Source organism: Amblyomma americanum, chromosome 4 (genome assembly GCF_052857255.1).
Source record: "Amblyomma americanum isolate KBUSLIRL-KWMA chromosome 4, ASM5285725v1, whole genome shotgun sequence".
NCBI classification, from domain to species: Eukaryota; Metazoa; Arthropoda; class Arachnida; order Ixodida; family Ixodidae; genus Amblyomma; species Amblyomma americanum.
In genome coordinates this window covers 192,634,581-192,659,940 of record NC_135500.1, presented here as the reverse complement: position 1 = coordinate 192,659,940, position 25,360 = coordinate 192,634,581, and the positions used below count along the sequence as shown (strand labels likewise).

Genomic DNA, 25,360 nt, shown 5'->3' with positions numbered 1-25,360 from the left:
GCGCAGGTTATTCGAGTATAGGCACTTCACGAGCCCGACACAGCGAATTTAAAAAAAAAAACCGCGTAACTATATCACCTGTTTTATGTTCTTTATATTTGAAAAATACGAAAGAAAAAAAAAGGGAAATGCAAAAGAACAAGCGGAAACACCGGATAGAGATTGCCTTAGGTAAGGAGTTTGAATTTGTGGGAAATTGCCCAGAGATTGTAGCTCGAAACTCGGTACTTTATTGCGACGCTTGGACAATGGATAGGGGTCTCTAGTTCTGCGACCAAAGGAAACATTTCTGGCTAAAAGAAGGCAAGGTTGAAAGCAAGGCTGAAAGCGCGCTATTTATTGCGCAGCACAGCTTGCAGCTACATAATAAGCAAACTTGAGTGCCTTGGGGTGCCTTTCCCATTTGCTTGAAGTACCGTGGGAACCACACAGAAGTCGAAGTAAAGCAAAGTACCGCAATGGGAAGCAAAAAAGATAACCATCCACACCGGCCCGGTGCTATTGCGAGGTAACGAAAGTAATCACAGCTCGAGAACACTACTTGTAAGTATCGTGCATTCAAAGCGCCCATGTATCGAACTACCACGACTGCAAATTAACACAATGCTCTGTAAATAGAGGATTGCATTCTGCAAACCTATGCAATGTTTTGCATGTTCAAGAGTTACGGCTGTGACAATGAGGAATACCTTTTTCGAGCAAGCGTGCATTCACGTTGTGACGTATGCGCTCGTTAGTGATTTGGACAAATAGCGTAGTATATCCTGTTTCGGCTCACCATCGCAAGGCCGTCCATATGCCTAAAAAATAAGGCATCAAAAAGTCAGCGATGTGGCATACACTGTTTCCGAAAGCGTAAACGCGTGGAGTTGGAGCCGGTAACTAGCTGTCTCCGGAGCTTGTCGGTATTAAAATAGATGCGGTAGGAGGTCGCGACTTTCTTTGTTTACGGACGTGGATGCATTGCGTATGTCATAAGAGCACGGCGTCCGAAGATCGCTTTGTCTCACTTATCCAGGTTCCCGCCGCTTTCTTATGCATGGCCTTGTCCAAAGCAGGTTAACAGAAGCAGAAAATGGAGGAATATGATGTCTGTCTTTGCCACAGGAACGCCGGTTGGTCAATAGCAACGCTTTTCCTGCAGTTGCGTCGTGACTGCGGCCTTTGTGTTAAGGGCGATATTTTTACATTACGCCCAGACAACCACCACGCTAAGTGGCATTCGTCACGAACAAAATGCTGTTTTGCTCGGTCTTACAAGATCCGTCAAAAAAAAAAAAAAAGAGCGTTCTAACTTATTCACCATGCACATTATTCAATACGGATTTTTTTTGTATGAAAGCCACGAAAAAAACCTCCGTGCGATCTGTGCGATTGGATTGTGCGTCAATGTGGACATTATCGAAGTGGTAAAGTGCTATTAAAAGACGTATAATTATTTGAAATTAACTAAACACTATTTCATATGTTTTAAACAGAATAATTATGCTGCGAAATTGAAGGCCATCAACATCGATGTCGAGCTCATTTATTAAAACGTTGGAATAGGCATTGTGGTTCCAGATATTGATCGTCAAAAACGCACCTTTAAAAACTTGTTTGGTTGGCTTTCCCACGTTGCACTTTGATTTAATGACGTTGCTGAAATTGTCATTACAGGAAATATCAATTCAGTTCATGTTTTTATGACTGAGAACATGTTTGCGTTCTTTCCGTGATTACATAATGTGCAGCGACGTTATTCGATCTGTGTGCCTTGTGAGAAAGCCAACTTACAGAATCTTTGAACAGCTTTTTAACGTTCGGTATTCGGGAATCCTAAACAATGTGGCCACTTTCAGTGTTGAAGGCTTTCAATTTAACAACATAATATTTGCCCTAAAATTAAAAATCTAAATGTTGATTAGCTAATTTAGTCAATTAATCATCGGCTAATTTCTCCTCATCCCGCAAATAACGTCTTGCGGTACAATCCTCGTACAATCCCATATACAATCCCAGGTACAATCCCAGATACGGAGCGGTAAAAATCTCCAGCTATAAAAGAGCGAGCTTTTCTGTCGCTGCAATAAAAGCACCTCATCTTCGTCCCATAAATCTACCTGTGCGAAACGTAAAAAATCTCGATACTGCATTTGGCCCTGTCGCTGCGACTGCTTCCTGTTTTGCTTTCATTTGGCTATATTCGTCCCGCTCGAAATTTTAACACCCTCTCTGCATTTTAATGGCGGTTTAATTTCGAGTTTTGATTTGTCGCTGAAGTAAGCGCAGCCATTCGACGTTAGCTTGGGGTTCTCGGCTGTTCCTAACAAACAACCGGAGCATGACTTTTACTGAGTGCACATATCTGGATTTCGCTAGAGGGTAGGACACAGCTATTCAGGCAGATGGTGATGGCTTCAAAACAGGAGGAAAAACGGTCAGGTTCGATAAAAGTAGGCGGCACAGCCTAAGAAGATAAATTAAAACACAGCAGTCTTGTTTTCAGTGGAGTAGGAGGAGGAGGAACTTTAATAAAATGGGAGAGGCTGCTCTATTGTTGGCCTGGCATGCTACTCCAGTGTGTGGAGTGGTGCACTGCACGCCACCTGTGTACCTTTGTGAAGAAATCCAACAGTCACTGAAACTGAGGAAAACTGGGGAGAATGTTTTCTAACTTTTTCCTGATTTGTGGTGTTGATGAACGCCACAATTCAAGAGAATATAGAGAATTAGAATACACGGAACGCCTAATTTCCCCATACTTACTATCACCACCCCTATCCTTGTCTCTATCAATCCTTGTCTCATTTTCCCTATCCTTGTCCGCTATCTAGATAACGTAGCTTTGTAGCGAGGGCTACATTACGATACCATTTCAAGCCTTCAGCGTGGCGGCGTCGTAGCGGTGGCGGCGCCGCCACCCTGTGGCTGCGCCGCCACGCTGTCATGTGGTTGGCCACGGGGTGCGGAGCATCTGCCGGCGGCGCGGCGCCGTGTCTGATCACGTGGTTCGTCACATGGTTGGTCACGTGACCGAGTTCCACTCGGCCAGCTGTAGCTATCGCGTCACTCCAGGTTTAACCAGAGCTAAACCACCGCCAATTTTTTTTCTCCGATTCTGACAAAAGTGTCACCGAAAACGAAGATACTTTCCATTTTTTTCTGGAAATCGCAGTTTGAATTCTTTCTCACTATAATCCATTTCTGTGCCCTTTCTGGGACGTAACGCAGTAGGCAGTTGCCTGCTTGAATGCTTCTCAATAACGCCACTTTGTTAACTTATTTCTTTGGTAACTTGTTTTTTTTTATGCACAGGATTTAATGATGCCCGCGGGCGTACCTCCGCATACTCGACCTGCGCAGTTGTGGCGCATAGTTATTTCAACAGCGGCGTGCTTCTGAAATTTACCGAATATCAGCAGGCATACTCGGATCGCTTGAACCCCCCCTTTTTTTTTTCGAGAAGAACGGAGCTCTTCGAAGAGCTTCCAGCTCGAAGCAAGTCCTGTTCAGCCGTTTGTTAGCACTCTAGTTAAATAACTCTTCCAAACGTAACCACTCGGGTCGATTGCCCATCTACGAGAAATTATTCGTTTTAATCTCTCTTCGCCAAAATAACTGCCTGCGTACATCGTGCGCGTTGCAAGCGAGATGGGAGCACATTTTACGACGCTGGAAGCCGGCACGTACTTACTACCCAGGGCCGAGTAGTAAAACTCAACGCCCCATAAATGGCGCACGTGCGGTAGTTATATACAATTACGTTCCTGCCCCCCCCCCCTTTTTTTTTGCCCTTGCGCGCCGAGCGGAGAAGGCGAAAGAGAGGAAGTCAATGCCAAGGACACATCGCGAGGGTTCGCCTCGTCATTGCCATGGCGACAGGCACACATTTCATCGCGGTCTCTCGGTCACTGGCTCCGAAGCCTAACGCAGTCGGCAATTTCCTGCGCGGATGTTTTTCCAATAGCCCGATTTTCTTCGCTTGCTTATTTCCGAGGCACTGGAATTAACTAAGCGAGCAGCTACACGTATAGCTACGCATGCATATATTTGAGAAGGGCGTGCCCTTTGGAAAGTCACACGTGGGTCAATGAATGGGACTTCTTTGTAAAAGGGGACGCAAGGTGTCTCTTAACCCCGGCTTTGGCAGCTAGCTCTGAGAACATGATGTTTTTCTGTTGAAAATGGGGCTAGTGCTTAATAGAATAATACAATTAAGTGTAATACAGCAGTATTTTTATTTTATTCCATCGTTATCATCCAGCGCGTTGACTGATTGATCCTTGCAGTAGCGAAAATGAGGCGTATCAAAAGAAACCAATGTGAAATAGAATAAAAATGAAACCGATATACCATATTGATCTTGGCCAAGGCGGCAGTATTTCATTCTTGGTGAAACCCATGAATGACTATGATCTGAGATTTCGCTCCATATGGGAAGATCTAGGATGGCTCTGATTAAACCAGATATCCGCACTGCGCTCGTATAATGTAATTTATCGTATAATGTAATCTCAGGATGTTAAAACGCAGGTTTTTCGCTTTTATTTTGAGAAAACGTGGCTTGAATCTGACACTGCTGCGGTACAGGAAATGTACATAGGCGAAAATAGACATATTCGCGGGTTATTTCGCAGGGTACGAGGGATGGTGTGGAGAATAAAACCAAAAAAAAAAGAATCAAGAAGAGACGTAGATAAGAAGGATGCATTGTACTCACTTTATTAATGTGAAGTCTATTTCACGGTCAAAGGTATAGACGAACGCACACATTGCCAGGAAGCAGAAGAAACCGCTCAAGAAATAAATAAAATGTCATGTAGTCATAGTAGCCATGCCTCTATGTGAGAGAGAAAAAGCAAAAAAATAAAATAAAATAAAGAAAGCGTCAAAGCTTTCTTCTCCACCCCGTGTGTGGCATGTTATATCCCGGCTCGAGACCAACGAGATTTCGAGCGGCTTACGTGGGTGCTCTTAGGGCGCCGCGCATTGAGTTAGGTCAGTCAACACGTCGGCAGCGAGTAAGTGGATTCGCGCACTGCACCTAATGGGCAGTGGTGCGAAAGACTGAACTTATCCGAGTGCCTTCGCAAGGCCAGAATACGCGAGGCGTTAGCCGGAACTGGGCGCAAAAACCGCGTCAAGGAGGCGGACGTATTTGGCGCGTATAGCCATGCGCGAGAATGGGGAGCATTGAGGTAAAGAGGCATGACGGGAAACCGGCCTGAGGTGCCGTCGTGTCCGAGGCTTTGCGTGTACCTCGAAAATGTTCCCCGGTCCATTTGCAGCGCGTCGCACAACCCGTCATCTTGACGCTTGTCACCTGTTGGCTGCCTCGCGGAAATTTCGCCTGTCATGTAATCGACGTATATACACTACACAACTGGACGAGAAATGCTCGGGGCCAACCTTGGATGGCAGCTCGAGAGTTTCTGCACTTAAGCAGCGGGTCAAGGTGTGCTTTCCCCTGACAAAAATTTCTTTGGATAGTCTATAAACTCTCCATAGACTCTCGTCTATAAAGTTTATCGACCTTCTTTACAGAAATCCTATAGACTAGTCTATAAGCAATATAAACCATATAGCCCGTCTATAGACAATGTATAGATTTATGGCCAGACACTTTTTGTAGACTTTGTCTATAGACGGTCTATATACTACGAATAGACAAAAGGACATATCTATAGGAAGGCAATAGTCTATAACGGGCCTATAGACACTCTATAGACCATTTTTGTAAGGGTCGTGTGTTGTTCAAGACACGTAGCTTGGTTCAGATCCAAACCTAAGGGCGGAATTGTTGTATAAACCGGTAAACCGGTTAGCGCCTAAAAATATGCTCTGACGTTATAGTTGCATGTGCTCCACAAAGCAGGGATGTTGAATCATTCCCGCAATTTCTCATTCTCCGTCCTTTCCTTTCATTTTTACAGTCTAGAACTGGGCCCTAAGTGCGTCAAAAATTGGCGACCTTATTCCCAGGTGTGAACACGCAAAAATCAAAGCTCGAGTCACTGAAGGTTGACAAAAATCTGCCTTTAGATTTGAGCCTGTTTTCTCGAGATAAAGAGGAAGATATTGGGACATGTGGCATGCAAGTATCATCTCTACCTACTGCAGCTATTTAAGGTAGCTGCATAATTGTATACTATAGTTAATGTAACTATATAGCGTGTTTCAGCGGAGCCCGCAGTAATTTCTAAACATAGTTTTGATGTAAAGATGACTTCCGCCACATAATAATAATAATACGATTGGTGACGGCCGTCAGAAAAAAACATTAACTCGTAAACTGGTTGACTACATTCTAGCTGGTAACTTTTTAACGGTTACAGTCAGGCGCGTATTCGGAATTATAGATATGTCGCTTGATAGCAATACAGTCGAGCCCGGATATATCGAACCCGCGTGTTTCGAATTTTTTTCGATATCGAACACACCGAATATCCCGTTGGAAATCCTCAGTAACAGTATTGAAAACTGGCGTTGTAAATCATACTTCAATTTCGACGGGCATCCGATATATCGAAAGACGCTCCGCGTCCATGCAAGTTGCGTTTCGCAGCACGTCGCGACGAGAAGTGCACGAGAAGCGTGGATACAATGTATTCTCGCCTTTGGGTTAGAGATAAGTTTGTCTATTCTAATTTTTATACATCAAATTATCCATATATCGAACTATTTCGCAAATTCGAGTTCGATAGATTCAGGTTCCACTCTAATCACCAATTGTAATTTCTAAAAGGCGATTATGCTGCATGGTAATGAATTCTCGCATGTCATTCAAAATCTGTGCGTCTCTGGTGTGCACACAGGAACACCCGCCATAGCACGTGACGTGTGTTTATGACGTGTGCTGAGTGACGTGTGCTGATGGTTGTTCCTGTGTGCGCACCACAGCCCTACCGTCCACCGCTGTACGGATTTCAAGGCTCGTTGAGTCAGTGGGCCTTTAACTTAGTACCTATATTTGTACGAACATTCTATTAAGAAACAAACTGTGCTGTTGACACGCCTATACAGCCAACCATACGACGGCACCATGACGGCGCTGCAGGAGACTATAGCTCGTACTCCTCTCAGCGTTTTGCTCTGTCATTCGATCAGAAATGAACGAGCGCCCTTACGCAGAGAGATAAACAGAGATCGACATCCAGAAATTTCTATTCTGTCAACCAGTGGCCATGCAGCTTTCAATCATGGTATCGAAACCGTGTAAAAAGATTCTGTAGTTAGTGCACACAAACTTGTCTGATTTCCTACATTTCGTTACTTCATCCTCGACTCGTGCTCGGAAAGACACCTCAGATCCTCACAGCTTTGCACAGACCGCCTTTACCGCCATATCTCTCAAGGCTCAGTTGCTTCAGCCTTCGGATGCGCCGCAGCCTTGTTGTGAGGTCTCTCGCTGTGAAAGCTAACCTTCCCGGCGAAACATCCGGAATATCAGAGGGCGTATCTCTGTGCCAGCCGGTGATTGTAGTATTTTAAACTGCTCCTGATTTATTGCCGCGAACGCACTATTCCATGGGTAAACCAAGAGCAAGATCTTGCTTTGTTTGTGGTGTTGCGATGTTTGTGGGTTTGTGCCAAGTGAAAGAAGTAAATAAAGTAAATTTCCGCGACTGCGATTTCAACCCGCGGTGACGGCTTCAGCTTCGCTGGCCACTGCGCGAGAGAAGACGCCTCGTGTTAAACTGCAACACACACTCCCGTTGTACATTGCACATCGCCTTCTTGGTCAACTAATACTTCTGTCAAAGTAATATTCGCGCCTTGAGCTAAGTGGCGGTAGTGACAAAGATATGTGCGCTGCATGCGTTGGCGTGGACAACGTTGGGGCAGAAGCGCGGCACTAGGGCAATACGTGTTTGCACTGACAACCCTGCTGCATAAACGCTGCATTGGAGCATAGACCGCCGGCGTACGTTGGGTAAATTGGCTTTCACGATGAAAAAGTTGAACATGCGCAAAACTGGGTCAGTGGACACCTGAATCGCTCTTTCAGGTACATGGCAGTAATGTCCACCTGCAGAAAGCAGTGCTTTCGCGTAATATTAAAGCTTTGCAATTCTAAACTACCGGCTAATTTATTTTATCCGACCGACTAAGTGAGCGTAGTTTTTCTTTTTTAAGGCGTTCAAAGACTTGCGTAATGTGTTAGTTTTTCTATTTATGCAATGATTCTTTTTCTAAGTAAACATAACGTTTATTTGCTTTCTTTGCATACAGGGCCGAGAAAAAAATTAACTACGTGAAGTTCAAGAGTTTCATGTAGCATTTTTGCTGCCTTGACATCGCAGCATTGAGGAAACGGTTGCAATACAAACGAGAGGCCGAGTTTCGTAATGAAATTTTTGACCAAATCATTTCTTACTTCTTTTCAATGGCAGCCGCTGCCTGCGACGTCAGACGTTGTAGCTAGCATGTGTATAATTACTCTCGCATCAATGGCGAGGCTGACCAAGAGAAAATAGTATCGTTACAAAACGAGGGCAATCGAGCCATATTTTTTAACGTCTCCGAGGGCCCTGTTTCATAACCGCGCTTGGCTTCATTCGTTCTTTTTTTTATATTATAATCGGTCGCGACTGCTTTTGATGGTCACAGCTGATTACTAGAAAGCAATGTTTTCTGCCAGCTGTGGTATCAAGGGGGTCACTGACTGACGCAGACAAGCAAACAATTTAGGTGGAGGAAGGAAAATCTCCCAGAATGCCACCCCCGAATATCGGAGTTTGAGGATGCTTTACTACGCAATATTCTAAAAAGAAAAAGAAAAAAGATTCAATGAAAAACTTCCGCAAAACAACTTTCGAAAAACCGTGCTGCGCCCGAAGTAACAGCCGTGCTCACCCTCTCTTATAGAACGGAGGCAAAGAACCTCAGGCCTAGCCAGTCATGGAAATCGGTTTGAATCACAGTGCATCAGTTTTTGTGTAAACGAGTGGCTCTGTTCAGCGGCCTTTGAATGCCCTGCAATTGTGGTTTACGTGTCGTTCTTAGCGTTGACCTTATAGGTTCTTCCTTTTTTTGTTTTGCGCAGAGAACTGTCTTCAGCATATGTTACAGTTTGCAACAGAACTTTCACGGCAGAACTATACATAATAGTGGTTCACCATAATGTTTCTGCGCGCACGTAGCCGGGACACATTTGCAAGTTTCAGTGCCCCGGGAGAGGTCAGCAATGTTTTTTTTTTTTTGAAGCTGTTCTGCTTGCAAATTTAATTCACTGACCTTGTTTCTTACCTGCCATTTTGGCGCTGCATACTCCAAGCCCCGGGTGGCTTAATGAGCGGCTAAAAATTTTGCGAAGCGCTGGCTTCAGATAAAATTGCTGGCGTGTTGAATAGTGTGGGCCTGTTTTTGTGATTATTGCGTAAAATGCGCCTCTCGAGCGTGACGCCATCGAAAGCGCTGACCTGCAAGCTAAGTAGGGTCACGACCCAAGTCGTCAAACTGAGGTTAATGGCCCTATTGCTGTTTTAGATCCTGTAATTACTTGCAGAAATGTTTAAAAACTTTATAGCGTGTGCATGTGCGTGCCTCCTCGTGCGCCAGTATTTCTTGCGACTTTTCGCACATTCTACTATATTTTCCTATAGGCGATGAAAAGCTGTCATGTCGACTTGCTTTTTTTAATTTCATAACCATTGCAACACGTAGCTAACCAACTATGCCCGCTACATAAGGTTTGAAAAGCAGCATCTGCTTTTATGTGGGGGCATATATTTTCAGTAATCATCTCTTATTCTTCGTTTAACTGTAACTTTGGCTGCAATGTCCGGATTATTGTTACATGCATCAGCCTAGTTGCAAGCATTGGAGATATTGCCTTTCTCTGTTTCGTAATACACTGATTAAAGGCTAAAACCCCTTTATTCTACTACTCACACGCACGCAGAAGAAAAATAAAGAAACATGGCTTTGCGAAATCTATAGAAGTCTAATTCGGCCCGTCCGGGGTGTTGCACTGGGTCTCTTAGCTACCAAGACATTGCCGTGATTACCTACGTCCCAATATATTGGCCCAAGTGCGCGTTCTTCAGTAGAGAACTCCTGGTATAATAACAATCAGGACGTAGATGCGCCGAGAAACAAAAAAAAAATGGACGGCGTAATGCGTTGTCCCCTAGGAGGCGCACATTTAGTCTGATTTCCGCTGTCTACGCCATGCTGGCGAGCAGTGACGGTTCATCTCTCTGGCGCCAACGCTGGAACAAAAGACCAGCCTGTCGCTCTAACAACATGCGTTCCCTACCAACAAACAGCTTCCGTAATAAGACCGGCTGCCATCACAGCAGCGTGCGTGCTTTCTAGCTGATTAGAATCCGCTGAACTTCGCACAGCGCTTCGAACTGTGCTTCTGACCCCCGCCTGTATTGGGCTGTGAAAAGGAGCGTTAACTATTTCCCTCGTTGTCGTGGAGCACTCGGGGAGGGGGGGCTTAGTATGTGCGGATCAAACAAAAAAGAGCTATGCGACAGTGAAGATTTTCCAGCCGGGAAGAGTAATGTGCAATCAGCCGCAGCGGCAGGCTGCTTCCAGTGAATGCACTGCTCTCTCGTGATGCTTAACTGCAACAACACTAGGGAAAAAAGCTAGAGCGAATGTTCCTTGGACGCTGTTATTCTGGTCACGGACTCTTCAATTTTGCAGATGCGACCTCTAGCTGCGCAAGCTTGAGAAAAAAGATGTGTGGTGCTTTTCTGACGGGGCGAGTAATCTTTGCCGAAGGAGTTCGCGTCGGTACTCGGGTCAGCATGTTGCGGGGGAATCTGCCGCACGTGATTAGAAGACCTTGTGAAATCATTTGGAAAGTTTTCTTTCTGCCTTTATTACTTTTCATTCAAATTAATTTGTGATTTAGACACTGAACTGAAGAAGCCTACGTCAGGCAGTTTTGACGTTTTTTTTCCCATGCTCTTTTTTTTGCCTATATTGTTTTTGTGTTATTGCAAGCAACCTTTCTTGCAGTGAATTAAAATAATTATCTAAAGACAGGATACTAAGCGCCAGCAGCATTGTTTTCGCGCTTATTCTGCAGTGATGGAATTTTTTTTGCCTGTAGTTGTTAAGCGCAATCACCGAGTGATAAAAGGATCGACAACCCTTCCCGAGAACTTCGCGATTTTCATTAGCGGGGAAAAAGGGAATCGCAGGTTGCCGACAATAATAGTTCTTCTCTTTGTGATCCTAAGCAATTTACATTCTTTAGAAACAATCAAGTTAATGGCGCTGTTTTTGCAAAGCACGTTTTGTCTACCACGATTATATTCGGCGCTTTGCATATCTTTGCAGCGTTTTGCCATTAGGACCCAATCTAATGGTGTGATTGCAAGAGCCACTAAGGGCTTACTTCTATTTCTGCCGCGTGAAGACAGAGCAAAAGTAATGGGCGAACGCTTTCCTCATAACAGCCCGTTGTCTGCAACGTCTTCATACCGCTAAGAGGAAGGTTCTTGCGGAATAACTTCTTTGTTCCTTGTCTCAAAAGAAATGGCGAAAGAAAAAAAGCTTATAAAAGTCATTACCAGTAGCGTCTGCGTCCAGAAAACAACTGCTATAACACATAAAGAAACGCGTGGCCTGAATGTCTAAACTTTGGATTAAGCAATTCGCGTCGCCATGCAGCTGTAGCGAAGTTTCGAAGCATACGCGGGTTACGTTGCGACCATCCGCACGAAAGTATGCGAGCGCACGCATAGTTCTTTTTTTTTTCGCTGATGTGGTTCTCCAAGCACACCTGAGAACATTTTGAGTCTACCTTTTAAATCGAAAACTCCTTCCTTGGGCGTCGCTTGCAGCGTACCTCATTTTAGATAAAGGCCAATCTGTTCAAAGTGAAGCTGCCCTTGAAGAGGGCAGGTAAAAATTCATTTCGTTAAAACGCAGTGTTACGTTTTCAAAAAATGAACTTTCTCTTTCAGAAACAAAATTTGTTACTCTCTATATAGCCAGTCACGATAAGGCGCTAACTGCCTTACTACGGCAACTAGGTTTCAGCAAAGAGTGATTTCTCTTTAAACATTGCTCATTATTAAATTGATTATTTGCTTCAACTAAGCTTGTATTGATTTGTGGCATTGCGGTCTAATAGCCGGAGGGGGGGGGGGCAGCTGTGCTTCTATCAGGGGACTAGCAAATGTAATAAAAAAACCGGGGCTGGAACACGTTGCTAAAACCTAAATACGTTTTTGATCCACCGTAATTCATCATTTCTTATCATAAATAATCTTCAGCTTTTTTATTCCATTCCAGCGGTTGAGTATACATGGAGATCGCGACAAGCTGGTACTAGAACATTAAAGCCTAGAAGGCTTTAATGTTTGTGATTTGAAGGCTAACACAAAAGCGACATCTCATATTAACCACTACAATACAGCCCTGTGTGCAACAACTTGCAGTGATCTCACATTAAGGTCCTCCAGTCAAACCTCTGCTCCGTACACAAATACACCATCTTGTAAACATCATTACCGACTAATTAGTTTTGCATGTAAAGCCTTTGAGGTGAAGCGTCAACATTAATCAGAGTTTATTTGACAAAGTAATTTAGATTTTTCGTATGTTCAAGCGAGACTTTAGTTTTCTTATTCAGATGGGTACACAGTACAGAAGTCAATTTTATTAAGCAAACACAACACTGATCAGAACGAGAGTTATATTTAACAGAGGAAGTCTTGTATCGACTCGAGGGGAAGCTTGATGCTATTAAGTCTGAGCATACCTTTCAAAATGCGGAAAGTCGAGATAATTGAAAACTTTGCAGCTTCACTGTTACAGCTCTGCAGCTCCGGAACGAGAATATATGGCCGAATTTTGTGAAATGTGTGCTTTTCAACATTTACAGCGAAGAAGATTGATTTTCTCAACCACCGCATACGTGCGTTACTGGGGCACAATTAGGCATGGCGGAAATAACGAACCGATGTGATCGAATCTACAAACAGGAATAAGCCTCCAGAGTGAAATGGGGATATCATAAATAGATAATAGGTCTTCGAACTAATATCGATACCGAACCCTGGGAAATGAACATCCGCGCTATAAAATTTGTCAGCTATAAGCTTGCAGGCTTGAAGGTGTACATGTGGGTGGCAAGGTACATTCCGGTTGCGAACTCAAGTTGACTGGACCCATCCACGACAACCGCTATCCCTCCCCCCTCCCAGCAACCTCAAATCGTTCCTCACATTGTAGTTCAAGTGTTCACGAAAATAATAATAATAATAATTGGTTTTTGGGGAAGGAAATGGCGCAGTATCTGTCTCATATATCGTTGGACACCCGAACCGCGCCGTAAGGGAAGGGATAAAGGAGGGAGTGAAAGAGGAAAGGAAGGAAGAGGTGCCGTAGTGGAGGGCTCCGGAATAATTTCGACCACCTAGGGATATTTAACGTGCACTGACATCGCACAGCACACGTAGAAAGCCGAAATACGTGTACGCTGAAGAACGTCTACAAGGCATGCGTACCGATGTGCGTTCACGTGGCAAACAAAAACTGGAGACAGCAATTGATAACTAAAAGATTTACGCCTAGAACTGGAAAGGAGACATTACAAGAAGTGGACGAGCTGAGAGTCCTCTGACTAGATATTCTTAAGTCTGGTAAAAGAACACAATGGCTCCGCAGAACAAAAAATCCAGCAGTGGATACATTACACTTAATCAAATGCATACCATCTAGGGGAGGAGAAGCGCATACTGAGATTGCCGGACCTCTTGTACGTTCACTACTTCAACTAGGGATAATATTCCAGGCTCAGTTTCATCTACTGACCAGCCAACAGCGGGTGGCGCAGGAAAGGATGAACAGAAACGCAATGTGCACCATCACGGCCCTGGCAAAAGTAACACTCATCCCGATTATACAGGAATATGCGCAACGCAATCCACTGAATGAACTTGTTGACCAAGGAGAGGCAAAAAGATAAATAAAGAGAAAGCACGTTCGGCCCGTCGCAGTTGTTTTTAATGACTTCAGAGTAAAAGCCGCCAAAAATGGCAGATCCCTCTCCGTGAACATGCACAACGATAGTTACAAACAAGACGACCGAACTATATATATTAAAGGGAAGCCGACATATCGAACTGTGGTTGGCACAAGTTCACGATTCTGTATCGCTTATACGGATACATCGGTCGTGGACAAGGGTGGTAGAACGGCTACTACTAGCCTGACACACACTGAGTTATTCACATATCGGGAATATGTCTCTGACCACCCGGACCCCGTTGTGATTGAGCTTTACGCCATCCGTGATGCTATGGAGGCTATAAATAGCACGGTGTCTATAAGAGAAGCCCATAATTACACGAACTCCTTAGCGGCTGTAGGCAACTCAAAACAGTTTCAAAAACACTAAGCATAACTCAAGAGATACATACTCTCAATAAGAAAATAACGAAACGCGGTCAGGTATACCGGACGCGAGATGATGCGCAGAACATTCACCAGAGGAGAGCAGACGCTCTAACACACCAAGCCCCAACCACGAATGCCTCCCCAACTAACCTGCCTTTTGATCTCCGCTCTGCTATTTCCATCTTGATATAATCTTTAAGGAGAGGTACACGTACAAAGATTTTCGCGTGTACTTACCCCCTCCTCCCTTATAGTTTAACGAGATTGGAGGAGGTGTCCGTTAGCAGAACTAGGGGGGGGGGGGGTAGGGGCTTTATCCCGTCGGTGGCGTGCCGATGGGGCTCTCAAGAAGAAACAGTTTCTAACACATGTCCTAATGCTCCACTCCCGCCACTGACGCCGATGTTCTCCACATGCTGTGGACCTGTCCCGGAACAACAACTTCAAGAACAACACGACTACAGAAAGTTGGTTAAGAGCCGAAGCCTGCTCAGGTTTCTGGATGCAAGTAGTCGTCACCCTGTGACTGATAGACTGCACTAAGAGCCGGAGCCTGCTCAGGTTTCTGGATGCAAGTAGTCGTCACCCTGTGAATGATGGACAGCACTAAGAGCCGGAGCCTGCTCAGGTTTCTGGATGCAAGTAGTCGTCACCCTGTGACTGATAGACAGCACTAAGAGCCGGAGCCTGCTCAGGTTTCTCGATGCAAGTAGTCGTCACCCTGTGAATGATGGACAGCACTAAGAGCCGGAGCCTGCTCAGGTTTCTGGATGCAAGTAGTCGTTACCCTGTGAATGATGGACAGCACTAAGAGCCGGAGCCTGCTCAGGTTTCTGGATGCAAGTAGTCGTCACCCTGTGAATGATGGACAGCACTAAGAGCCGGAGCCTGCTCAGGTTTCTGGATGCAAGTAGTCGTCACCCTGTGACTGATAGACAGCACTAAGAGCCGGAGCCTGCTCAGGTTTCTGGATGCAAGTAGTCGTCACCCTGTGAATGATGGACAGCACTAAGAGCCGGAGCCTGCTCAGGTTTCTGGATGCAAGTAGTCGTCACCCTGTGGCTGATGGACAGCACTAAGAGCCGGAGCCTGCTCAGGTTTCTGGATGCAAGTAGTCGTCGCCCTGTGACTGATAGACAGCACTAAGAGCCGGAGCCTGATCAGGTTTATGGATGCAAGTAGTCGTCATCCTGTGGCTGATGGACAGCACTAAGAGCCGGAGCCTGCTAAGGTTTCTGGATGCAAGTAGTGGTCACCCTGTGACTGATAGACAGCACTAAGAGCCGGAGCCTGCTCAGGTTTCTGGATGCAAGTAGTCGTCACCCTGTGAATGATGGACAGCACTAAGAGCCGGAGCCTGCTCAGGTTTCTGGATGCAAGTAGTCGTCACCCTGTGACTGATAGACAGCACTAAGAGCCGGAGCCTGCTCAGGTTTCTGGATGCAAGTAGTCGTCACCCTGTGACTGATAGACAGCACTAAGAGCCGGAGCCTGCTCAGGTTTCTGGATGCAAGTAGTCGTCACCCTGTGGCTGATGGACAGCACTAAGAGCCGGAGCCTGCTCAGGTTTCTGGATGCAAGTAGTCGTCACCCTGTGACTGATAGACAGCACTAAGAGCCGGAGCCTGCTCAGGTTTCTGGATGCAAGTAGTCGTCACCCTGTGAATGATGGACGGCACTAAGAGCCGGAGCCTGCTCAGGTTTCTGGATGCAAGTAGTCGTCACCCTGTGGCTGATGGACAGCACTAAGAGCCGGAGCCTGCTCAGGTTTCTGGATGCAAGTAGTCGTCACCCTGTGACTGATAGACAGCACTAAGAGCCGGAGCCTGCTCAGGTTTCTGGATGCAAGTAGTCGTCACCCTGTGACTGATAGACAGCCCTAAGAGCCGGAGCCTGCTCAGGTTTCTGGATGCAAGTAGTCGTCACCCTGTGACTGATAGACAGCACTAAGAGCCGGAGCCTGCTCAGGTTTCTGGATGCAAGTAGTCGTCACCCTGTGAATGATGGACAGCACTAAGAGCCGGAGCCTGCTCAGGTTTCTGGATGCAAGTAGCATTCACGAATTTGTATAGAATATTGACTGCCACATGGCAAGTCATCTAAATAATGAAAAAATAGAATATGAAAACGGACAACGTTTTCTATTTGAGCTTGCTGCCCTCACGTAGACGAAAGCTGTATCGATGGCTCAAATGACATCTTACAAAAAGGCATATATAACCAGAGCACGTCAAAACTCTGACAGCGGTGTGCGGCCGTTCTTCTCTAAGTAGGCAGAGTTGCCGGCAATTGCAAATCCTACTAATAGTCCTTTCATATTTTCATTCAACACAACGACTCGAGATGTCGCAGCAAGCGCCGTGGCTTGAAAGCGAAAATGCGCCATTAGAAAGCCTTTGCTTTCTAATGACCAAGGCCTCTATAATGGCGCATTGTATCGACTGATAAACATCCAAAGCAAAACATCTCGAGACAAGAAAAAAGTACGGGGGGGGAGGGGGAGTCTGGAGTCGTGGCCTGCACACGTGTAAGGCTAACCGTGTCTTGTTACGGAACAACGATGTTCTCCCATCAATGAACAAGATAGGAACAAAAAGCAGAGCAGCAATTTTGATTCACCTTGCAGAGCCCCTAGGGGTCCAAATTAACCCTTCGACTTCCGCAGTACGTCGAGGACACATTTGGCAAGTGAAAATGCGTCAGAATAAATAAGAGTTAACAACAGAGTGTGTCTGCTTCTCGGTTCTTCCGGCCTTGATTACCTCTGAAGAGAACAATGATTAGAAACGCACCAATCGCGAACGACTCTGCTGCGTACTCCGAGTTTCGCGAGGGTCCCAATTCCAGTGAGCGAGTTGTTAATTGAGGAGAATAGCCCGAGGAATGGCATTTTCGAAAGCCGAGCCTCCTGGCCACTTCTTTCATTAGCCCTCAAAGCTCATGTGATCACCCTGGACGCAAGAACTGCGCACATTGCAGTGCTTGCAGTGCAGCGTGATTAAATGGAACGAATGGAGAAGAATGCATTTAAGGACGGCGAACCTGACAATTCGAGGACATTGTTTTGCTCTCTCCATTAGCATACTCCTTTTTTCTTATTGTTAGTCACCTTAAAATTAATCGCGTTCCTTTCTTGCTCGTGTACGAAACTTCTGATAGGCATTGAATTCAAAATTACTTTCTCGTGGAATTTTTTGCGTAGCCTAAATTTATCTGAGTTACGCATACGCGAACTTTGAAAAGAGGTCAGGCCTCAAGAGATGTGCTATATGTGCTAAAGATTACTTCTTTACTTGAAGTGTGGTAAACATGTCCAACATTCTTTGACAAATATTTTGAATATTAAAAAAAACTGTGAGGTACTGCTGTAAAATATTGAAGGTAATGAACCATTCTTCCGATATGTAGCAAAATATTTCATTGATAGCGTTTCCATCGCTAACGTAGAGCATTTAAGACTTCCACAGAAAACCAATGGGGAACGTTTTTGGCGATAGCAAAAACGTTAATAACAAAAATTTCAAGCCTGCCGACGGGATATCTACGGATATATTAATTGTTATAGCTGAATCTTACAACATATGAGAAAATTTCGCTCATGAACTCTTTCCAATTCGAAAATGCTTTTGTCCAGAAGTGTTGGGTATGTTAACGTATATTATTTACCTTCTATAAGGAAGTTAGGCATAGTGAGGCCATATTTCTTGATTTAAATTTGAAGGCCGATGTAGTCCTACACAGTTTCATTTTGTGCTACAACTTTCGAAGGAATTACTCTCTTGCGGAATGAATCGCGTCGCTAAAGCTGCCTGTTAATCCTACTAATACCGCATTCGGATGCATAGAGTCGACGCCGAAGCACTCCACTACTTGGAAGTTTTGTGAAGCTGGAGCAGTTCCGCCTCCTTTGCGGCTTGGCACGCCAAGAAGGCGTGGCTGAAATTCTCAAGTCGTCGCGCTGGAAATTACGCCTCGGGAAGCGAAATTAGTCGGATTTGACGGGAGGAGTTCACGACGGATATTCCGGAGCACAAGCCCATGGAAAAATACCGCGTAATGGAATTGCTTCGAAACATTCGTGAACACAAACGTCTCTATACTGAGGATTTCTCTCTATTAATTAACACCATTATTTTTTAGGCACTTGATTTCTGTTATCCACGCACCTAAGCTTGTTTTTAAAATCTTTACTTGTGTGTAAAGCCAGGGCTTGCATGAGCCGCCTTGCTTTTTCATACAACTTTCGAAAGCTTAAGACGAACTCGAAGCCTTGGCATTTCCACCTTAGTTATCCAGTGCAAGGCGAAAAAAAAAAAACGGCTATGCGTGTAGCCTCCATGCTGCCCCGTATATACTGTATTGGCTAAAAACAGTTGCCTCTGTCTGAATGTGTAGTACAAGGAGTTGCCTTTCAACAGAGATCGTATACATCTTAATTAGCTTGTCCAGTTCATTCGTGATGAAAATCTACGCTAATATCCTTAAGCCAAGTTAACTCCTGAGCATATCATTGTTAACTGGTTACACATACTATAAACGAGACAAATGTGTGTTGGGTGACGCGCTCCTTTATATCGGCCACATTCAGTTCACCAAGCTCATTTGCTTCTTATTTTTTCGATGAGACTCAGCGGTATGGTGCGATAAAGTGGGACAGTTACTACTCCTGGGTAATATAACCCACGAACTTCAGCTACATGTAGATGAAATCTGAGAGCTTTAAGCACTTTCTATTCTGTACATTAATAAAGAGACGTAAAAAAATGCGGCGAAAGAGCAAAATTAGATCCGGAAGTGGCATCTACTCAGATGCGCGCTGTTAGTATAAAAGACCTTGCATGATATGGTAACAACAATCTTCACGTCAGACTATATATTGAATTCTCAGCTATCTTGCAATTTATTTCGCCAATACTCGATGGTATCTATATGTAATCGTCAGCTTGTCATCTCCTGTAGAATTTCATGCCTAGCAATTCTGAACGAGAGCATTTTTGAAGGAGAAAGTGTTTATACAAGGCAATTTTTTCATATATTGTAATATTTCACTATAACAATCTTTATATCCGCAAATGTCCCGTTTGTTATTAACGTTCTTGCTACCCTCGAAAGCGTTACCCATTGGTTTTCTATGGCAGTCTTAGCTGCTCGATGCGATCGATGGAAACACTCTTAAAGATTTAGCAACACATTGGAAGACTGGACCATCAGCTTCAACGTTTCCATAAGAGTACTTTACAGTTTTCTAATATTCAAAATTTTTGACCAAGAATGTTGGACGTGTCAAGTTGCATATCAATACATGACTTAAACAAGGTTGTAAAGGAATTAATCTTATTGACCCCATTTTGAGCCTACACTGAATAATAATAATAATTGGTTTTTGGGGAAAGGAAATGGCGCAGTATCTGTATCATATATCTTTGGACACCTGAACCGCGCCGTAAGGGAAGGGATAAAGGAGGAAGTGAAAGAAAGGAAGAATAGGTGCCGTAGTGGAGGGCTCCGGAATAATTTCGACCACCTGGGGATCTTTAACGTGCACTGACATCGCTCAGCACACGGGCGCCTTAGCGTTTTTCCTCCATAAAAACGCAGCCGCCGCGGTCGGGTTCGAACCCGGGAACTCCGGATCAGTAGTGATCTGGAGTTCCCGGGTTCGAACCCGACCGCGGCTACACTGCGCTATCCAAGTTTATGCGTTATTTCCGATAAATGATAGTCACGATCTGAAAATGCTAGCAGTAACTTTCCGATAGCTTCCCGGGAGCATCTAACTGGGGCAAAAACACTACTGACGTCGTCATAAAAGTGAAACTTTGAGGCAAGCTTGTGGTAGCCCACAAAGAAGGCCCTTGCACGCCTTCGAGATAAATTATGGGCGTTCCGTTCGGGACCGTGCTGGTTCTTTTCTCTCGCTGATTGCATTATTTATGGCCTGCTATGGAGTCGTAAAAAGATGTGGCGGAACGCCCCGACCTACTCCTTCATTCCCACCAGCTCCATGCGCCCGCGTTCAGGAGACGGTCGTTATGATGCAGCGATCACCCATCGACGCGCAAAGGTCCGGCGTAATACGGAAGCTGCTTGATGCCCGCGAAGATGAAAGTGTATGAAAGAACAAGCCGAGACTGGCCTCGTACATCACTTCTTTTGGCGGCCTTTCTGCGGCGAGAATGACAGCGGCCTGCCACTCGGAACCCGAACGCTGCACCAACATTTAGGCAGTTAAAACAGTGCAGTGCTTACGAAAATGGGTCTGGGATAAGCTATAAGTGCGGCCCAGTTTAGGGAGACATGCGCTGGCCAGTCGATATATATCCAACGATTCCTGTACTATACGCATGACACTGGTCACGGCGGAACATTTTTGCGTACGATGAGCTTTGTGAATTTGGAACCTGGGTTCAAGCCTTAGATTTGTCACGCTCATCACGGAAGGGCGTTTCGTAATTGGACAACCATCAGAGTCCACGAGAAACCAACATTGCTGTCAAAATGTAATTAAGTGAGACAAGCTATATACAGATCCTTGCCCTATACACTCTGTATTCGGTTTCCTAGGATATATGAGTGGAAATTAGAGGCTCAACTATCAAAGCGCGCTGCATAATAATAATAATAATAATTGGTTTTTGAAGGGAAAGGAAATGGCGCAGTATCTGTCTCATATATCGTTGGACACCTGAACCGCGCCGTAAGGGAAGGGTAAAGGAGGGAGTGAAAGAAGAAAGGAAGAGAGAGATGCCGTAGTGGAGGGCTCCGGAATAATTTCGACCACCTGGGATCTTTAACGTGCACTGACATCGCACAGCACACGGGCGCCTTAGCGTTTTTCCTCCATAAAAACGCAGCCGCCGCGGTTGGGTTCGAACCCGGGAACTCCGGATCAGTAGTCGAGTGCCCTAACCACTGAGCCACCGCGGCGGGGCAACAGCTGTTTTTTTTTGGTTTACGCCGGAGACTTCGGCAACTGGAATAGCAGAAAGAGCGGCCCTATCACCGACTATTACAAGCGTGAACAGCTTTACGAATAAAGAGAAATCGTCTCTTGATTCGCTATAGCGATAGCTGTACCTGCCATTTTGCTGCTAGATAATAATCAGAAAACATATATTTTCAGGCCGCGGCGGTCGAATTTCAATTGAGGCGGAATTCTAGATGCCCGTGTACCGTGCGATGTCAGTGCACGGTAAAGAAGCCCAGGTGGTCAAAATTTCCTGAGCTGTTAACTACGACGTCCCTCACAGCCTGAGTCGCTTTGTGACGTCAAACCCCCATAAACCATAGAAACCAACACTAGGATTACGTCAGCGTGCTCCATGTTTTGTACACATGTGTGCCAATTTTTTCTTGAGGAAAGCTTAAGGCAAGAAGGAAACAAAAGAGGACACATTTAAGACTCTTTGTCTTATATATACGTTCTGCGTTGCGTTTCTTTTAAAAGGTCGCATTAACTATCACAGCCGGTAGCTTCGCGCGTCCAATCAGAATGGCTAACCACGTAGCGCTATTGAGAAATAAGACATGAGCCAATCTTGTCGCGATTACCTGACGGCCGCTCTACGGCTTCGCCCAACGGTGCACGGATTTTTGCGAGACAGAGTTAATAATAAAAGGGGGGGGCTTTAATGATAGCCGCTCATTGGAGCGGCACGGGAGGCGTCACCGAGTAGCGGGCAGCGCAGCGTCACGCGTCAAAGGCTGCCAGAGCGGAGTGAGCGCAGCACCAGAATTGGGTCACAACTAGGGGCAGCAACCGGCAATCAGGGAGGGGGGTGGGTGTGCGGGTCGCCGAGCCGCGCTTCGACGCGGCTGAAGCCCGTGGCACGCGCTACCTAGCGACCTGGGACCGCTGGACCCGATGGCGAGGAAGCACGTTGAATGTGGCGGAAGTAAGTGGAAGGAGCGGAAGCTTGTTCCCGCCTGACACTCCACCCGGCAGTTTAGCGATGTCCGCGTGTCGGTCAGGGATGATTAGTTAAGAGCTGGACGTTTTCGTCAGGACGAGAGGAGCATGTTCCATTCAGAAAGACAGGGTGATTAGCGGAGACTCAATTTCTCGGTTTTTAGGTTGACTATGAAGTTAGTGTCTTCTGCTAAAACTTCAAATTATGACCAATATTTAGGTCAGAGTCTGTATTACAATCGTTTTAGATGGAAAGTTCAAACTAGAGAGAGAGAGGTGGTGAAGCAGATGCCATGTTCGGAAATTACGCGATCGGAAATTACGCAAAGATAAAGTCGGCGCGGAGGATGTTTTTTTAATCGCTGGCTTGAGCAAGGTATTTTTCGGGATCATAACAGCAAAAGCAGTGTTACGTTGCGTTGTAATTATTCGCACGGTCCTCAGGTGTTGTCATGAACGCCGACTAATTGGCAGTTGCTATTGGCGAAGGAACGCGCTCACGCCACTTGCTTTCGAACTTATGACAATGATAACCGCAGAAACGTGCCTCGAAAAAAAAAAAGTGAATATCGAGCGACTGCCGGCTCGTCTGTGTCCTACGGCCAGACTGGACACACACCCCGAGCGGCGCAGAGACATGATCGAAGACGAGCATGGAGGGGGGGGGGGGGGGGGGGGGGGGGGGCACGGCGGTGGTGATGCGTGCCATGCGCGCTCGTGTTTTGGTCCGCGATGGCCCGGGCGACGGACATCGATCGAAAAGGAGACAGTTTGCCCCGGTCGGTACCAAAGGGTGAACGAACCCCATCCTGGCACGAATTCGGTCCGGAAGTAGGCCCGCGTGCGCGTAGTGGTGGAAAGGTTTGCAATAAATGAATAGCGGGCGTATGCGGGCGTCGACTGAGATGTGTCACTGACCCGAGGTGCTCACGATGGCCAGGGCGCGTCCCATGAAGTCAAAGAAGCCGGACGCTTCCTCATTGGCCTCACGGATCTGGTAGCTGATGGATCCGTAGGCCGTGTGTCGCCTCTCCTCCTCAGCCTTCACGTACAGCCGTCGCCGGTCGTCGAGGGAAATCTGCGCAGTGCGAAAAAGGGCAGGACACACAAATGAACTGCGTGAAAGCAACAGGGACGAAGAAAGAAAGTGCGAAGTCATAATCTTTATGAAGGTCGCACTAACAAGAATGATGAGCCGTTCCTACAGTGAAGGTGCCCTGTTCTTTATTAATAGCAAGGGAATAGCATGGAATTGAATTAAACTTCAATATTAATTTTTTTTCGATTTCCTTTTATGTAACCATCGCATAACTGTTGGATGTGAATTCTGTGTGTATACCTGAGTTGTCTCGCTATGAATATTTTTTTCATTTCCCGCATTCGTCCAAGTCTAGCCGAGAAGGCTAAGAAGGGCCCATATGATTTGCATGTATTTTTACTAGCCGTTTGAATAAATCTTGATTGATTGATTGATTGATTGATTGATTGATGGATGGATGGATTGAATGAATGAATGAATGAATGAATGAATGAATGAATGAATGAATGAATGAATGAATGAATGAATGAATGAATGAATATTCGGAGCTGCCGAAGAGCTTGAAGGAGTGCGCCCGGTAGTTCAAAAAACAACATATGTACTCGCCCAGTTTACAGCTTAAGTGAATTATGTCTAGGTTTAAACCAATATCTACAGAATTCAAAAGTGATCAAACGAACTATTTTTTACTTGCTTTCAAGGAACGTAACATGCGCGAATGTGCTTTCCGTAGCGAGTGCGCCCACGAGGGATCACAAATTGTTCACATGGTCAGACCAGTACTTCATGCAAAATTGTTTTTTCGAGATACACCTCATAACCACAGTAGCTCTGAATAACTGAAAAAAAAATTATGGGTTTCGAAAATGCTCAAACGTATTTGTAAAGCAGTCACTAGGTGCTCTGTACAATGCAGATTTGAATGTAGTCGCTAAAATTTAATCAAGGTTGGAAAGCCAGATATTATCGCAAAAATAAAAGCAACATATGCCGGCGTGCACCACACTGCATGCTATGGCATGAACTACTTGTTTGCGAATATAGAATGGGCACAAAAAATTAATCGAGCACAGTGAACAGGCTACTCTATGTAATTCGATAAAAACATGTGTCAAGTGTGTATTCCACGACATATCGGCATTAAGAAAGGTTCCCAAATAATTTACAGAAGGTACATGTTAACTGGCATAACAGCTGCAACAAGAAAAGGTAAACGAGAACGAAAAAAAATGCTGTTAATCTTAATCATTTCACTGTGATATCGACCCATTAATTGATGTGAACCTTCTTGAAGGGATCATTTGCCTAGCTTGTCTGGATATCAAGAACCTATTATCCATTACTTTCAGCTCTCAGTATTTTTGAAATTAGTTATTTTATTATTTGTGCTATTGTTTTCAAGTTGCTTTGGGTTGTTTTGCGTCTGACTAAGTTGGCTGCAAGTATTTTTAATGAAACAAAAAATACCTGCTCAGGATTGCACCAATCACTACAGCTCCTACGTATGAACAGCTTTAGGAACACGGCTACAAACTATCTAAAGTGTCTGTTAAATCATTTTTCTTTGACTCAGAGAAGGTGTGTCTTGTTTATTTCCCACTTTTATTTTCTTTTGAGTGATTATAGCTTCTGTTGTGCTATTGAAGGCATGCTAGAAGTTCCATCTTTTTTTCTTACGTTTATTGTTTTTTTTTTTGCCGATATAAGGACAGAACATGCTCACAAAAGCATAGGCAATCTTCAGCGAACATAAGAAAAACAAACAAGCAAATTCAGCGCAGCGAGGCCCAGCTTGCCTTAAAAGGGAGACTAAGAGACCAGAAAAACAAAAACTGTATCTTCGGTGAGAGGTACTTCAGGGCCTCCGCAAACATTACCGGTAAAATTCTAGTTACATACGACTACGAGCAGAGCCTGTCGCACGCCAGATGAGAGTTAAATTACAATCACTTGCAGTTGCGAAGTGCGAGATATCTCGTTCCACACGCGTTCGCTTGTAATATAAATACCAATTTGACTGCGCCATTAGCACCGAATTATTTCTTATTACTGCCATAGCA

General features: G+C 45.1%; 1 protein-coding gene across 1 annotated transcript in view; it reads right to left on the bottom strand.

Moving 5' to 3' along the window:
• LOC144128912 (uncharacterized) overlaps positions 1 to 25,360 on the bottom strand; it is a 165,169-nt gene that overhangs the window by 5,450 nt on the left and 134,359 nt on the right. The window contains exon 2 of the mRNA XM_077662704.1: positions 23,180 to 23,339. Within this exon, the coding sequence (XP_077518830.1) occupies positions 23,180 to 23,339 (160 nt within the window). The remainder of the gene's footprint in view (positions 1 to 23,179; positions 23,340 to 25,360) is intronic.